The sequence below is a fragment of the Pelophylax lessonae genome (genome assembly GCF_965119305.1).
Source record: "Pelophylax lessonae genome assembly, chromosome: 4".
NCBI lineage: Eukaryota > Metazoa > Chordata > Amphibia > Anura > Ranidae > Pelophylax > Pelophylax lessonae.
This window is the reverse complement of record NC_138771.1, coordinates 13,757,459-13,772,879: the sequence shown is the minus strand read 5'-3', so window position 1 is coordinate 13,772,879 and position 15,421 is coordinate 13,757,459. Positions and strand designations below refer to the sequence as shown.

Sequence of the window (15,421 nt, the reverse complement as noted above, 5' to 3'; positions counted from 1 at the left end):
CACCCTAATGCAGTAGGCTGCGCACACCTATGGGGAGGAATAGTGCTCCATCATTGGTGTCAGTGGGAGGAATAGTGCCCCATCATTGGGGTCAGTGGGAGGAATAGTGCCCCATCATTGGGGTCAGTGGGAGGAATAGTGCCCCATCATTGGTATCAGTGGGAGGAATAGTGCCCCATCATTGGTGTCAGTGGGAGGAATAGTGCCCCCTCATTGGTATCAGTGGGAGGAATTGTCCCCCATCATTGGTATCAGTGGGAGGAATAGCGCCCCATCATTGGTGTCAGTGGGAGGAATTGTCCCCCATCATTGGTGTCAGTTGGAGGAATTGTCCCCCATCATTGGTGTCAGTGGGAGGAATAGTGTCCCTATCATTGGTGTCAGTGGGAGGAATAGTGTCCCTATCATTGGTGTCAGTGGGAGGAATAGTGTCCCATCATTGGTGTCAGTGGGAGGAATAGTGCCCCATCATTGGTGTCAATGGGAGAAATGGTGTCCCTATCATTGGTGTCCGTGGGAGGAATAGTGTCCCATCATTTGTGTGAGTGGGAGGAATAGTGTCCCATCATTGGTGTCAGTGGGAGGTATAGTGCCCCATCATTGGTGTCAGTGGGAGGAATAGTGTCCCATCATTGGTGTCAGTGGGAGGAATAGTGTCCCATCATTGGTGTCAGTGGGAGGAATAGTGTCCCATCATTGGTGTCAGTGGGAGGAATAGTGTCCCATCATTGGTGTCAGTGGGAGGAATAGTGTCCCATCATTGGTGTCAGTGGGAGGAATAGTGCCCCATCATTGGTGTCAATGGGAGGAATAGTGTCCCATCATTGGTGTCAATGGGAGGAATAGTGTCCCATCATTGGTGTCAGTGGGAGGAACTATGCTTCACTGTTGCTGTCAGTGGAGAGAATAATGCCCCAAGGGCTGGATAACAGCAAGCAAAGGGTCACATCCGGGCCACTTTTTGGAGACCACTGCTCTATAGTTCTATGGGTTGCACAGATAAGAAAAAGGAGGAAATGTTGAGCTTAGAAGGGAACTGAAACTGGAGCATGCTCCCTAGAGGACACCAGCTGATCTACATAATCTCAACCTGCAGTGGGGACACAGAGTAGATGGGATGGACAGCTGAAGGCAGGATCAACCAGGTAATCCTGTCTTGGCGGTCTACAGACAATTCCTTTGGACTTCATGGCTTCGTTTGTGCTCCGACATGCACTGTTAACTGTGGGACCTTATATAGACAGGTGTGTGCCTTTCCAAATCATGTCCAATCAACTGAATTTAATCAAGTTGTAGAAACATCTCAAGGATGATCAGTGGAAACAGAATGCACATGAGCTCAATTTTGAGTGTCATGGCAAAGGCTGTAATACTTATGTACATGGGTTTTTTTATTTTTAATAAATTTGCAAAGATTTCAAACAAACTTCTTTCACGTTGTCATTATGGGGGATTGTTTGTAGAATTTTGAGGAAAATAATGAATTTTTTTTTTTCTTTTTTGTAAATACTGAATTTAATCCATTTTGGAATAAAGCTGTAACATAAAATGTGGAAAAAGTGAAGCGCTGTGAATACTTTCCAGATGCTCTGTATACACGGATATCTCCTTATAATGCTGTAACCAGACTTGGCTCTGTAACAGAACACGGCAATAATAACCTTCGGAACAAAATCTTCTCCACCTTTGTGTTAGAGCTGCACGATTAATCGTATGAAAATCGCGATCTCGATTCACCCCCTCTGACGATCTAAACCTGACATATGCTCGATTCTTTGCATAGCTGAGGGAGCAGAGAAAACAGCTGTGGAAAACTCCCAGTAACTATAAACAAAATGATTACATTGTATCTTTCCTCCCGCAAACGCCTATCAGCATTAAGGCTACATTCACACCTGAGCGTAGCGTTTTTCGCGCGTTTTTTACCGCGATTTTACCGCGATTTTTGTGCAGGCGTTTTTAGATTGAATAGAGATCAATGGAAAACGCCTGTAATCTGCCCAAAAAGAAGCTCATGTACTTTTTTGAGCGTTGGGCGTTTTGTATACAGCGTCAAAACGCTCAGATGTGAACAGGGGCCATTGAAATGAATAGGATTTGTCTTGTTGGGCGTTTTGAGAGCTGATCCTAGAGCAGAAAAACGCCCCAAAAACGCCCCAAAACGCCTAGATGTGAACGGAGCCTAAGTCTCCCAGTAACTATAAACAAAATGATTACATTGTATCTTTTCCTTCCCTCTGCCAGGGAGAAAGGAAGTTTAACCTCTTCTGACACTTGTTGCTTGCAAGTTAAAATCAGTTTTTTTTTGCTAGAAAAGTACTTAGAACCCCCAAACATTTTATGTATTTTTTTTAGCAGAGACCCTACAGAATAAAATGGCGATTGTTGTAATATTTTATGTCACACTGTATTTGCGCAGCAGTCTTTCAAACGCAATTAATAAACTTTAATGAATAAAAAAAAAAAAACGGAACAGTAAAGTTATCCCAATTTTTTTTTGTTACACAGAGAATCGTGAGAGAATGGTGATCTTTATTCAAAGCTAAAAAATCGTGATTCTCATTTTGGCCAGAATCGTGCAGCTCTACTTTGTGTGTGTGTTGTGCCAAAATGACTAATGATGGCTGTGTCAGGTCACACCAAAATATCACTGGATGTGAATGTTACAATGTAAATTAATGTACAGTATATGGATAAATGGATAATATATTGAAAAATGCAGATAGAATTCAAAGAAATGATTTCTTTTGAAGCGGTATTAAACCAAAAATTTTACATATTGCAGCTTATCACTCATTAGATGTGGCGGCTGCATTCGTTTTCTTTAGTTTTTTGGAAGGTGGTATTAACCACTTAAGCACCGGAAGGTTTTCCCCCTAAATGACCAGGGTATTTTTTGCGATTAGACACTGCGTTACTTTAACTGACAATTGCGCGGTCGTGCAACGATGTACCCAAATAAAATTGATGTCCTTTTTTCCCACAAATAGAGCTTTCTTTTAGGGGTATTTTAACACTGCTGCAATTTTTATTTTTTGCGCTATAAACAAAAAAAAACGACAATTCTGGAAAAAAAAAAACAATCTTTTTCACTTTCTGCTATATAACATTCCCAAAAATAGAAATTTTAAAAATCAAATTTTTTCATCATTTTGGGCCAGTTTGTATTCTGCTACATATTTTTGGTAAAGAAAAATCCCAATAAGTGTATTTTGATTGGTTTGCGCAAAAGTTATTGCGTCTACAAACGAAGGGAAAGATTTATGTCATTGTTGTTTTTTTCACAGGACTGTGCAATTGTCAGTAAAATAACGCAGTGCCGTATCGCAATAAATGGCCTGATCAATCATGAAGGGGGGTAAATCTTCCAGAGCTGAAGTGGTTAATAACTGTACATAGTGCTTTGCACAGATTAACCCAATAATGACACAGTAACACATATATGCGGTGTCCAGGACAGGGGTTATACACCTGGAAGAAAGAAAATATCTCAAGGCTTGGTCCAGGTCAGTGTTAGGGTTAGTGTCAGGGTCAGGGTCAGCATATATTAGGTAGGATTTAAAAAACCAAAAAACAAAAAAAAAACCTGCATTTTAAAAATTAGTGTTAGTGTGTTTTAGGATAAAAAAAGCAAAATTATCTACTACAGGTACAAATAACATACACATATGTGGTATCGCTGGGATTGTCAGGAGCAGAAGAATTTAATTTGGGTTGTTCTTTGGTGGTGTTTTTTTTTTTTTTTTTTTTTTAATCAAAGGAAAACTGACCCAAAATATTGAAAAAAAAAAAAAAACATTTAAAACAAATGATGCTACATATATATATGTAACATCATTTTTTTTAAATGTTTTTTTTCTTTTATTTATATATAATATATATATATATATATATATATATATATATATATATATATATATATATATATATATATATATATATATATATATAAAATATATATGGAACATCATTTTTTTTAAATGTTTTTTTTTTTTTTTTTTTTATATTTTGGGTCAGTTTTCCTTTGATTAAAAAAAAAAAAAAATCAGGAGATGTCAATTATCACCGAATGAAAGCCCAATTTATTCTGAAAAAAAGGCAGTATAATCCACCTGGATGCACAGTGGTTGTGATATGTACGGTTTTACAAACACATGTCAAAGTTGCAAAATTGGGTCTGGGTGTTAAGGTTTGTTTTATGCGCTGTCATGAAGGGGTTAAAGTTGTGTTCTTTGTATATATTTGCAGGTACTTTCTATGGAGATTGGTGTCTATCCTGATCTCTCCAGGATCCCTGCATGACCCGTATATGTGGCCCCTGTTCATCTACCTATTATCCTGCTGCATCTATCCAATGATGTCCACCTTTGCGCATACCTTCAGTGTCATGTCTATCCAGGCCAGACACATCTGCTTCTTCCTGGACTACGGAGCGCTAAGTCTCTACAGTCTTGGTAAGACTTTCCAAGATTTTCTGTTGTCTTTGCCTGGATGTAACACTCCAACCCACTTGGATCCATGTGCTCCAGGTATCATCTGTACAATATATATTGGTCTGTCTTGGCTCAATGTAATTATTTATGTGGGGAAAATAATGATTTGATCCCATGCAGATTTCTTAAGTTTGGCCACTTATAAAGAAATGAAGGGTCTATAATTTTTTATTAGGGCTCTTTCACACAGGCAGACTGTTCAGATCCTCCTGTACGTTTTTTTGGCAGATCTGAACGGTCCCCCCATGCATTCTTATGGGGCATCGGATGTCAGCGGAGACATGTCCGCTGACATCTGATCCGATCCGTCGAATCTGGACGGATAGAAACCCTATTTTCCATCCGTCCAGCGGATCGGATGGGATCGGATGAGAACGGACAGACGGTCCGTTCCCATCCGTTTCCCCCATAGAGATGTATGGGGAACTGACAGCTGTGTCTCCGCACACAGCATGGAGAACAGCTGTCATTCTCCTGCTCAGCGGGGGATCGATCCGCCGATCCCCCGCTGAGATAAACGGAGTCCGTCTGATGGATGGACAGTGTGAAAGGGGCCTTATAGGTGTATTTTATATGATAGACACGGAGTATCAACCAAAAATCCAGAAAAAAAAACACGATACAAATGTATTAATCACTTAGTGACAAGGCCTATTTCTGACACATGTTGTTTAAAAGCTAAAATTTGTATTTTTTGATAGAAAATTACTTGGAACCCCCCAACATTTTTATATATATGTGTGTGTGCAATATTTTTTGTCATGCGGTATTTGTGCTGCGATCTACTAAACCCAATTTTTTGGGAATAAATACATTTCACTGCTTTAACCACTTGCCGACCGCCGCACGACTATTTGCGTCAGCAGTCAGCCCCTCACAGGAAAAGCGACGTAGGTCTACGTTGCTAGCCTGTGAGGCTCTAGGGAGCGGGCGCGCGCCGCCGGAGGCGCGTCCCGCACAGTCACGGACCCCCCCCCCCCCCGGCACGTGTTGCCGGTGGACCCGATGTCCGCCGGTCACTCACGATCATCCGTTAGAGCGGGAGAAAGGCAGGCGGCTAATGTAAACAAGCCGCCTGTTATTCTCCCCTGTGTAAGAATGGAGATCAGACGGTTCTACTAGTAGGACTGTTGATCTCTGTTCTTACACTAGAAGCCACAGCCAATCACAGTTAGAAACACGCCCCTAGGACACACTTAACCCCTCCCTCTCCAATACTACAGTTAACTCCTTCACTGCAGTGTCATTTTTACAGTAACAGTGCATATGTATAGCACCGATTACTGTAGTAATGTCACTGGTAACCCCAAAAGTGTCAAAAATGTCAGTCAAGGGTCCGATCTGTCCGCCGCAATGTCGCAGTCCCGCAAAATAAATCACAGATCGCCGCCATTACTCGTTAAAAAAAAAAAACCAACAAAAATGACAAAAATCTTTCCCTTTGTTAGTAAACGCGATAACTTTTGCGCAACCCAATCAATTTTTTTTTTTTTTTTTTTTTTTTTTTTTACCAAACATATGTAGCATAAAACAAATTGGCCGAAAATGTTAAAAAAATTTGATTTTTACATTTTTTTTTGGGGAATTTCATATAAAAAAAAGTGAAAAATATTGTTATTTTTTCAAAATTTACGCTCTTTTTTTTGTTTATAGCGCATGATCAAAAAATCGCACAGGTGATCAAATACCACCAAAAGAAAGCTCTGTTTGTGGGGAAAAAAAGGACATCAAATTAGTTTAGGTACAGCGTCGCACGACCGCGCAATTGTCCGTTAAATTCACGCAATGCTGAATCGCAAAATAAGCCCTGGTCAGGAAGGGGGTAAAATCTTCCGGGGCTTAAGTGGTTAAAAAAAAACTAAACCGTAAAGTTACCCAATATTTTTGTATTTTATGAAAAATGTCATGCCGAGTAATTAGATACCTAACATGTTATGGTTTAAAATTGCGCACACTCGTGGAATGGCGACAAACTACGGTACTTAAAAATCTCCATAGGCAACGTTTAAAAAAATTTTACCTGTTAACCAGTTTAGAGTTACAAAAAAATATTTTTCTAGAATTATTGCTCTTGCTCTGGCGATCGCATCGATACCTCACATGTGTGGTTATAACACCGTTTTCATTTTCTGGCGCAACGTGTTTTTTCTTTCGTGCGTGAGCTCACGGGAACAGGGGCACTTTGAAAAAAAAAAATTCCTATTTATTAAATTTTTTATTTTTAGCACTGTTTTATTTATAAAAAATCTGATCACTTTTTTTGCTGTCACAAGGAATGAACACATCCCTTCTTTAGACATGTACTCTTTATGGAGGGATCGGATTTTAGACCCCAGACCTCTCCACTGCACTTCAAAGTATTCAAAATGCTGAAATAGGCATTTTTGAATACTGACCGTTTTTTTAAATTCGGTGCCGTTTAGCAGATGAGTAAACCGGAATTGATGACGTGACGTCGCTTCCGGGTTACTACATCGGAGACCCGATCAAAGCTGAATCCAGCTTTGTTCGGGACTCCAACCAGCCGGCGGAAGTTCTGGCTGTTTGCTCGGGACTTCTCTGGCTCTGCCTGGGTCTCCCATCCCATTGGGAGACCCGAGCAAACAGCCAGCACGTCCACCGGCTGGGATATTGGCCGAGCCAGTGCTGTATCTTGGCCTAGGGCAGCACTTTACAGGGGGGGGGGGGGCAGCAAAAAAGCTGCACCCCTCACACTAAACATAACAGCCTTCTCCCGGCTCCCACATGAAAAGAGTCCCTGCCGGCTTGCGCTACACTTTTTTAGTATAGTGCCAGTACTATGGGGCGAATTGGGCCGGAGGGCAGGGCCCAGGAGGCAAGTCAGTCTGGCACCCCCATAAAGCAGTCACACTGCTACCTGCCGGTATGATAATACTGGCAGGTGAGGACATTCGGACCGACCGCAGGCCGCCAACCACACTTAATACAACTGGCCCGGCGGCCGACAATGCTAATAAGTTTGGCACTGCAGCCTAATGCTCCGCCTACCCTCCTCCACCCCCAGGTATGGCAGGCATCATGTCAATAATATAATTTCATTTCTTTAAACATCCTTGTCCTTGAGTGAGAATATTGAATTGCATCATATACAATTTAATTGTATATGATGGCAAGAATATTTTGAACCTTCTCACCTCCTATGTGCTATCTCGAAATGTCACTGGGTTAGTAATATTACTCCAATCTTATAAGATATTTGGACTTGTGTTTGCTGCCACTGATTATTTCACTTATTTGTATAATGACTCCGGACTTCCTATTCATTATACAAATAAGTGACATAATCCTATGTGGCAGCAAATTTCTTAAAATAACTGATGGGGCTGCACTGATTAGGCACCACTGATATTCTGCACTGATGGGCGCTAATAGGCTGCACTGATGGGCACTGATATGCTGCTCTGATGGCCACTTATGAGTTGCCAATGGTGGGTACTGATAAACTGCACTGATGGGCACTAATGAGGCTGCACTGATAGGGCAGCACTAATATTCTGCACTGATGGTCACTGATGAGGCTGCACTGATGGTCACAAGGCGGCACTGATGAGCTTCACTGATGGGGCTGCACTGATATGGTGCCCGGATTTTCAAGAAGGGGTGGGTCTAATTTCATTTAGGGGGTGCACAAGTTTAGTCAGGCCTAGGGCAGCACAAAACCTAAATACTCCACTGGGCCAAGCGGCTGCTGAGCCACATCTGCTCTAAAGAACAGTACCGGGGTGACGCCTGCATCTGCTCCCATCATCCCGGTACAACCACTTCTGCAAGCCGACTAAAAGGTACGTTGGTTTGCGGGAAGTGGTCAATTGAGTTGCAGTTCAGTGAGTAAAATAATTATTTGATCCCCTACCAACCAGCAGTAATTCTGGCTCCCACAGACTGGCTACAGTTAGGGTTGCCACCTCATCCCTTTAAACCAGGACACATATAATTACACAGGTTCTGAGGCTGATATAATGCAGATAAGGTACTTAGGCCCCTTTCACACAGGAGGACCGTTCAGATCCGCCTGTCCGTTTTTTGGCGGATCTGAACGGTCCCCCCATGCATCTCTATGGGGGATCGGATGTCAGCGGAGACATGTCCGCTGACATCCGATCCGTCAAATCTGGACGGATGGAAACCCTATTTTCCATCTGTCCAGCGGATCAGATCGGATGGGATCAGATGAGAACGGACAGACGGTCCGTTCCCATCCAATTTCCCCCATAGAGATGCATGGGGAACTGACAGCTGTGTCTCCGCACACAGCGCAGAGACACAGCTGTCATCCTCCTGCTAAGCGGGGGATCGGCGGCTCGATCCCCCGCCGAGAAAAACGGAATCCGTCCGACGGACGGATAGTGTGAAAGGGGCCTAAGTGAGTTTAATTACCACCTTAATCAGCCACAGAACCCGTGTAATGTGTGTCCTGGTTTAAAGGGATGAGATGGCAACCCTAGCTACAGTAGGTGCTCATGTGGTACACAGATTAGTCCTGTCAATGTAAGAAGGTTCTCCTAACAAGAACTCGTTATGTGTATAAAAGACACCTGTCCACAGAATCTTTCTTCCATTCACACCTCACCATCATGGACAAGACCAAAGTGCTGTCAAAGGACGTCGGGGACAAAATTGTAGACCTGCACAAGGCTGGAATGGGCTACAAGACCATCAGCAAGAAGCTTGGTGAGAGGGAAGCAACTATTGGAGCCATTATTCACAATGGAAGAAATACAAAATACCCATCAATCACCCTCAGTCTGGAGCTCAATGAAAGATTTTGATTAATGTGGGAAGAATGATTATGAAAAAAGTGAGGGATCAGCCCAGGACTACACAGGAGGAGCTTGTGAATGATCTCAAGGCAGTTGGGACCAAAGTCACCAAACAAACCATTGGTGACACAATACTCCGCCATGGATTGAAATCCTGCAGCACCCGCAAGGTCCCCCTCCTCAAGAAGGCACATATACAGGCCCATCTGAAGTTTGCCAACAAACATCTAAAAGATTCAGAGAAGGATTGGAAAAAAAGTGCTGTGGGCAGAGAGGACCAAAATTGGGCTCTTTGGCATTAACTCGACTCACCGTGGTTGGAGGAAGAAAAATGCTGACTATGACCCTAACAACACCATCCCTACAGTCACCATCCCTACAGTCACCATCCCTACAGTCACCTTCCCAACCGTCACCTTCCCTACAGTCAAGCACTGAGGTTGAAACATGCTTTGGGGCTGTTTCTCTGCTAAAGGTACAGGCCGACTTTGCTGCATTGAGGGGCCAACAGACCGGGCCATGTATTGTAAACTCTTGGATGAGAACCTTCTTTCCTCAGCCAGAACACTGAAGATGGGTCATGGATGGGTCTTCCAGCATGACAAGGACCCAAAACATACCGCCAAGGCAACAAAGGAGTGACTCAGGAAGAAGCATATTAAGGTCATGGAGTGGCCTAGCCAGTCTCCAGACCTTAATCCTATAAAAATTGTATGGAGGGAGCTAAAACTTTGAGTTGCCAAGAAACCTTAAGGATTTAGAGAAGATCCGTAAAGAGAGGACCAAAATCCCTCCTGAGATGTGTGCAAATCTGGTCACCAACTACAAGAAACGTCTGATCTGACCTCTGTGCTTGCCAACAAGGGTTTCTCCACCAACTACTAAGTCATGTTTTGCTTGGGGATCAAATACTTATTTTACTCACTGAACTGCAAGTCAATTTATAACATCTGTATCATGTGTTTTTTCTAGATTTATACACCTATGACAGAGGCGTAACTAGAACCTTCAGGGCCCCCGGTGCAAGAAACTATGAAGGGCCCCCCAAGTCCCCTGGCTGGGGCCCTTCCCTTCAAGCCAGGGGCTCTACCCACCGATCCTGGGGCCCTTTACTCTCGTTGCGGAGCCCTTTTATTATGGTCCCGCAACGGGACCCTTTCACAAGTTCTGCAGTGGGCACCCCTCCTGCCATCTCGGGGCCTCCCCACGGTGGTGGAATGCCAGGGCCCGGTCACAAGTGTGACCTTTGCGATCCTGGAAGTTCACCCACTGGTGTCAGTAGTTTTAATTTTTTGGTATTTTAATTGTATTCTTTTTTACCATTTTATTTAATTTTTTTTACAATGTCACTGACTATAAAACGTATCAATTTTATTTGATACACGTTAAAAAATTCCTCCAATTAATGGAGAACAATAAATTATCATAAAAGTTACATGGAACAAAATCTGTGACCCATTGTGCAGCCCCCCCCCCCCCTCTTTTACAAAAAATAGAAAAAGGGAAGCTTTTTGGGGTACTGCCCCGATGACCATCAAACAAGGAGGCTGGATGGCCAGACTCGAGGGGACGGGACTCCATCCGACGCGTTTCGCCTTGTGGCTTCTTCAGGGATATTTGCACATAGGTTTCACATAAGTTAAAATATGTAAACAGTATTGCGGTCAATCACAAGGAAAGCAGAGATCACTGAATACAGATAGTAAGACAACCACAGCCAGATCTGGTGACCAATAGGTCACAGGGTGAAGAGGAATACCTCCCAGGTCCCCAGAAGACCCCCAATGGAGGACGGAGAGAAAGAATGTATAGACCTTAGCCCACTTTGAATGGAAGTCATACGGTCTTCAGTTGCTAATCTGTGAGTCAGTCCCTTTAAATTAAGACATCAGGTTGTTGGGAGAAAGCCAGAGCGTTCACATCCAAGCAGGTTTAATCTGGATGGAGTAGCAATGAACACCTCGGTAAAAGAATCCAACCACCACAAGGGTGTCAGTCCTTGTGCATAACTGGCTTACTGCTATTCACAGAACACCTTGTATTGTCTATACAAGGTGTTCTTTGATTGAACAAGGTGGAGATCATGACATCACTGCCCCTCCTCTCCACCTCATCCAATCAGAGAATGACTTGTGGTCCATAAATAAAATACAAGGCATCATTGCTGATGGAGTGCCCCCATGTGGTCAATGTGCAGAAGGGAAGCCGGTCAGCACAGGAAGATCACAGCACTGACTACTAACAGTGATTGTCAGCTTCCCCAGCGGCCCCCCAGGTATGAGATATACATAGTTACATTGTGCCAAGCTGGACCAATATAACTGTATAATGCACGTCATACCTGGAGGTCAATTTTAGGAGCTGAAGGTGATCTTTGCATTACAGACTAGTAGTTCTGGTGCTTGCACATCAGTTCCTGGCAGCTGAGGGTTAGTAGGGGGTGGTATGGAGGTTAGTTTGGGTCTCAAATCCACAGTAAGAGATTGTCAATTTTAGATTTTAACAGAAAATATAAAACATTGTGGAAATTTGAGCCACTGAGTAGACTTGCCAACCTCCTAAGGCCCCTTTCACACGGGCTTTCCGATCTGATCCCTGTCCGTTTTTCTGGCGGACCTGATTAGATGCTCCATCTATGGAGCGGCGGATGTCAGCGGAGACATCTCCACTGACACCCACTGCTATCCGATCCGATCCTGTCCATGAAATCCAGACGGATGGAAACCCCTTTTTCCATGTGTCTAAAGGATCGGATAGAATAAGAATCAGATGAGAACAGACAGGAGGTCCGTTTTCATCTTATCTACAATAGAGGAGAGCGAGGTTCTGAGAGCTCCGTCTCTGCACACAGAGTGGAGATGGAGCGGTCATCCGTCTGCTCAGCGGGGATAGGCGGATCGATCCCCGCTGAGCAAAACGGAGTCTGTCCTGTGCACCGCTTGTGTGAAAGGACCCAAACTGGGGGAAAAACGCCATGGTTTTGAAGCGGTATACCCGGGTTATGGCTGCAGCTAGATGCAATAACCCCTGTATTGACATTTTCAGCAGCCGCTTCTTTCTGCTAAATGTGGTTCAAGCGGCTGATTAGCCGCTGGATCACTTTTTAAAAAGAGGCGGGAGGGGTCTACAGGCTTACCTTGCTCATTGGGACGTCTGGGAACCAATCCGGTGGTGGCGGCGGCTGACCATAGAGATTATCAGGAGAAAGGTGGCCTCTGCTCATCTCTATGATCTAGGAGGCCGGGAGCTACGTCATGGCGTCACGTCCAGTTCACGGACAATTTATTTTATTTTTGTTGGAAAATTGGCATTAGATCAATGTTTTATTATTTTGTTTTTTTTTCATCTGATGCTTTCCATTGTTCTTATTGACCCCAGATCTCTCCATAAGGAGGTCCTGCCATGCTTTATTGTAGTCACAAGAAATGTTTCTGTTTTCTTGTAGCAGCAATAAAAGTGATAACATTTTTTTTGAAAGGCACCATGTAATAATTATTATAATTATAATTTTACATGCCCGTTCCCCCCCCCCACAGTTAGAAAACACCTCCTAGGCTCACACTTAACCCTTTGATCACCCCTAGGTTAACCCCTTCCCTGCCAGTGTCATTAGTACAGTAACAGTGCATATTTTTAGCACTGATTTCTGTAGTAATGTCTCTGGTCCCCCCAAAAGTGTAAAGTGTCAGTTAGGGTCCGATCTGTTCGCCACATTGTCGCAGTCCCACTAAAAATTGCTGATCAACGCCATTACTAGTAAAAAAATAAATGAATAAAAATTACATAAATCTTTCCCCCAGTTTGTAGACGCAATAACTTTTGCGCAAACCAATCAAAATACACTTATTGCAATTTTTTTTTTTTCCATTTTTTTTTTACTTATTGGAAAGTCCGGGAACCAATCCGGTGGTGGTGGCGGCGGCTGGCCATAGAGATTATCAGGAGAAAGGTGGCCTCTGCTCATCTCTATGATCTAGGAGACAAGGAGCTACGTCATGACGTCACTTCCAGTTCATGGACAATTTATTTTATTTTGTTGGAAAATTGGCATTAGATCAATGTTTTATTATTTTTTTTTTTAATCATCTGATGCTTTCCATTGTTCTTATTGACCCCAGATCTCTCCATAAGGAGGACCTGTTTTCTTGTAGAAGCAAGTGTCACCGCTGCCGCCATGCTACTTCCTCATTGGACGTTATCTAATGTCTGCAGGCTGTTGGGATCATTGGGTGTAGATCAGGAATGGGCAAACTACGGCCCGACTGACCTTTCAATCCTGCCCGCGGAGCGCTAGCTAACAGTGGCGGCCGGTCCTAGGCTTCAGCAAAGGGTAGACCCGGGGTGCAGAGCAGTGCACCCCGAGCCCACCCATTGAATGAAAAATCGCTATTGTCACACGGATCCTCCTCCTGGCCAATCAGGAAGCGGGTCTAATACGCACGCTGGTCTCTGCATTGAAAGGGGGCACGCACGCTGGTCTCTGCATTGAAAGGGGGCACGCACGCTGGCCTCTGCATTGAAAGGGGGCACGCACGATGGTCTCTGCATTAAAAGGGGGCACGCACGATGGTCTCTGCATTGAAGGGGGCACGCACGCTGGTCACTGCATTGAAGGGGGAATGAACGCTGGTCACTGCTTTGAAGGGGGCATGCACGCTGGTCACTGCATTGAAGGGGGCATGCACGTTGGTCACTGCATTGAAGGGGGCATGCACGCTGGTCTCTGCATTGAAAGGGGGCATGCACGCTGGTCTCTGCATTGAAAGGGGGCATGCACGCTGGTCTCTGCATTGAAAGGGGGCACGCACGCTGGTCTCTGCACTGAAAGGGGGCACGCTGGTCACTGCATTGAAAGGGGGCACGCTGGTCATTCTGCATTGAAAGGGGGCACACTATACCTTAATTACTGAAGGCCCCTTTCACACTTTTGTGACCTCAAAGTCACGCAATTTTTTACAGCGTTTTTTTGCCATCTACTCTTGGTCCGGCCCCCAGGTCCAATATATGAACCCATTGTGGCCCTTGAGTCAAAAAGTTTGCCCACCCCTGGTTTAGATCATTGAAAACAGAAGGCCATGCTCTTTATAAGATCTTAGATGCGATCGTTGTTTTTAATACCCATCTAAGATGTAATGTATGCGGGCGTTTGGCTTGTTTTTATAATGATACTAAAAGAATCTTTGTATGAACGCCAGAAACCACTCATTGAACACTCTGGATGTACTCATTAGTCACCCGGGTAGGTGTGGTGGCTTTTGTTCTCTGCCGGCTGCTAAATGCTTTAATAAATGTCAGATCGTTTCTCATCTCACTAACACTACAATGTTCCTCTGTGTGCGGAAATTGCTGTGAGTTCTACCGCTGAGGTCCTTCAATCTTCTACTATATGAAGAGAGATCACAGTTGTGGAATGCATTAATCAGCCTTTCTCTACCAGAGTTCCTCCAAAGGTTGCTGGGGGTTCCTTCTTTAGGAATGAATAACTAATGAAAACAACATTGTATTTTACAAGGAGCATTCTTCCCACTGACCACCAATGTAAGGAGCATTCTTCCCACTGACCACCAATGTAAGGAGCATTCTTTCCACTGACCACCAATGTAAGGAGCATTCTTTCCACTGACCACCAATGTAAGGGACATTCTTCCCACTGACCACCAATGTAAGGGACATTCTTCCCACTGACCACCAATGTAAGGAGCATTCTTCCCACTGACCACCAATGTAAGGAGCATTCTTCCCACTGATCACAAATGTAAGGGACATTCTTCTCACTAACCACCAATGTAAGGGACATTCTTCCCACTGATCACCAATGTAAGGGACATTCTTCCCAATTTTTGTTTATTAAAAGTCTTGCAATCAATAATCATAAAATCAATATATATAAATAAATATATACATATTTACATGAAAAGGGAAAAAAAATACATAGCAAGTTCTGCTCTCAAATAAAGAATGGCTTTACAGCAAAAACAAAACTCACATCATGAAACACATCATTACCGGGAAAAATAATCTTAATAAGACTCACACCACCACACCAGACATCAAACCTGCGAGGTCAAGAAACAAAAACCACTCCCATTATGCATGCAGCCCTTCTTCAAAAATGAAGATATTAACTAACAAAAGCTAAGGGCGTGA

General features: G+C 43.6%; 1 protein-coding gene across 3 annotated transcripts in view; it reads left to right on the top strand.

Moving 5' to 3' along the window:
• The window catches only part of PAQR5 (progestin and adipoQ receptor family member 5), an 80,941-nt gene that overhangs the window by 23,397 nt on the left and 42,123 nt on the right, over positions 1–15,421 (top strand). For all 3 annotated transcript variants that reach the window (XM_082253031.1, XM_082253032.1, XM_082253030.1), the window contains exon 4: positions 4,249–4,454. In XM_082253031.1, coding sequence (XP_082109157.1) covers positions 4,249–4,454 — 206 coding nt within the window. The remainder of the gene's footprint in view (positions 1–4,248; positions 4,455–15,421) is intronic.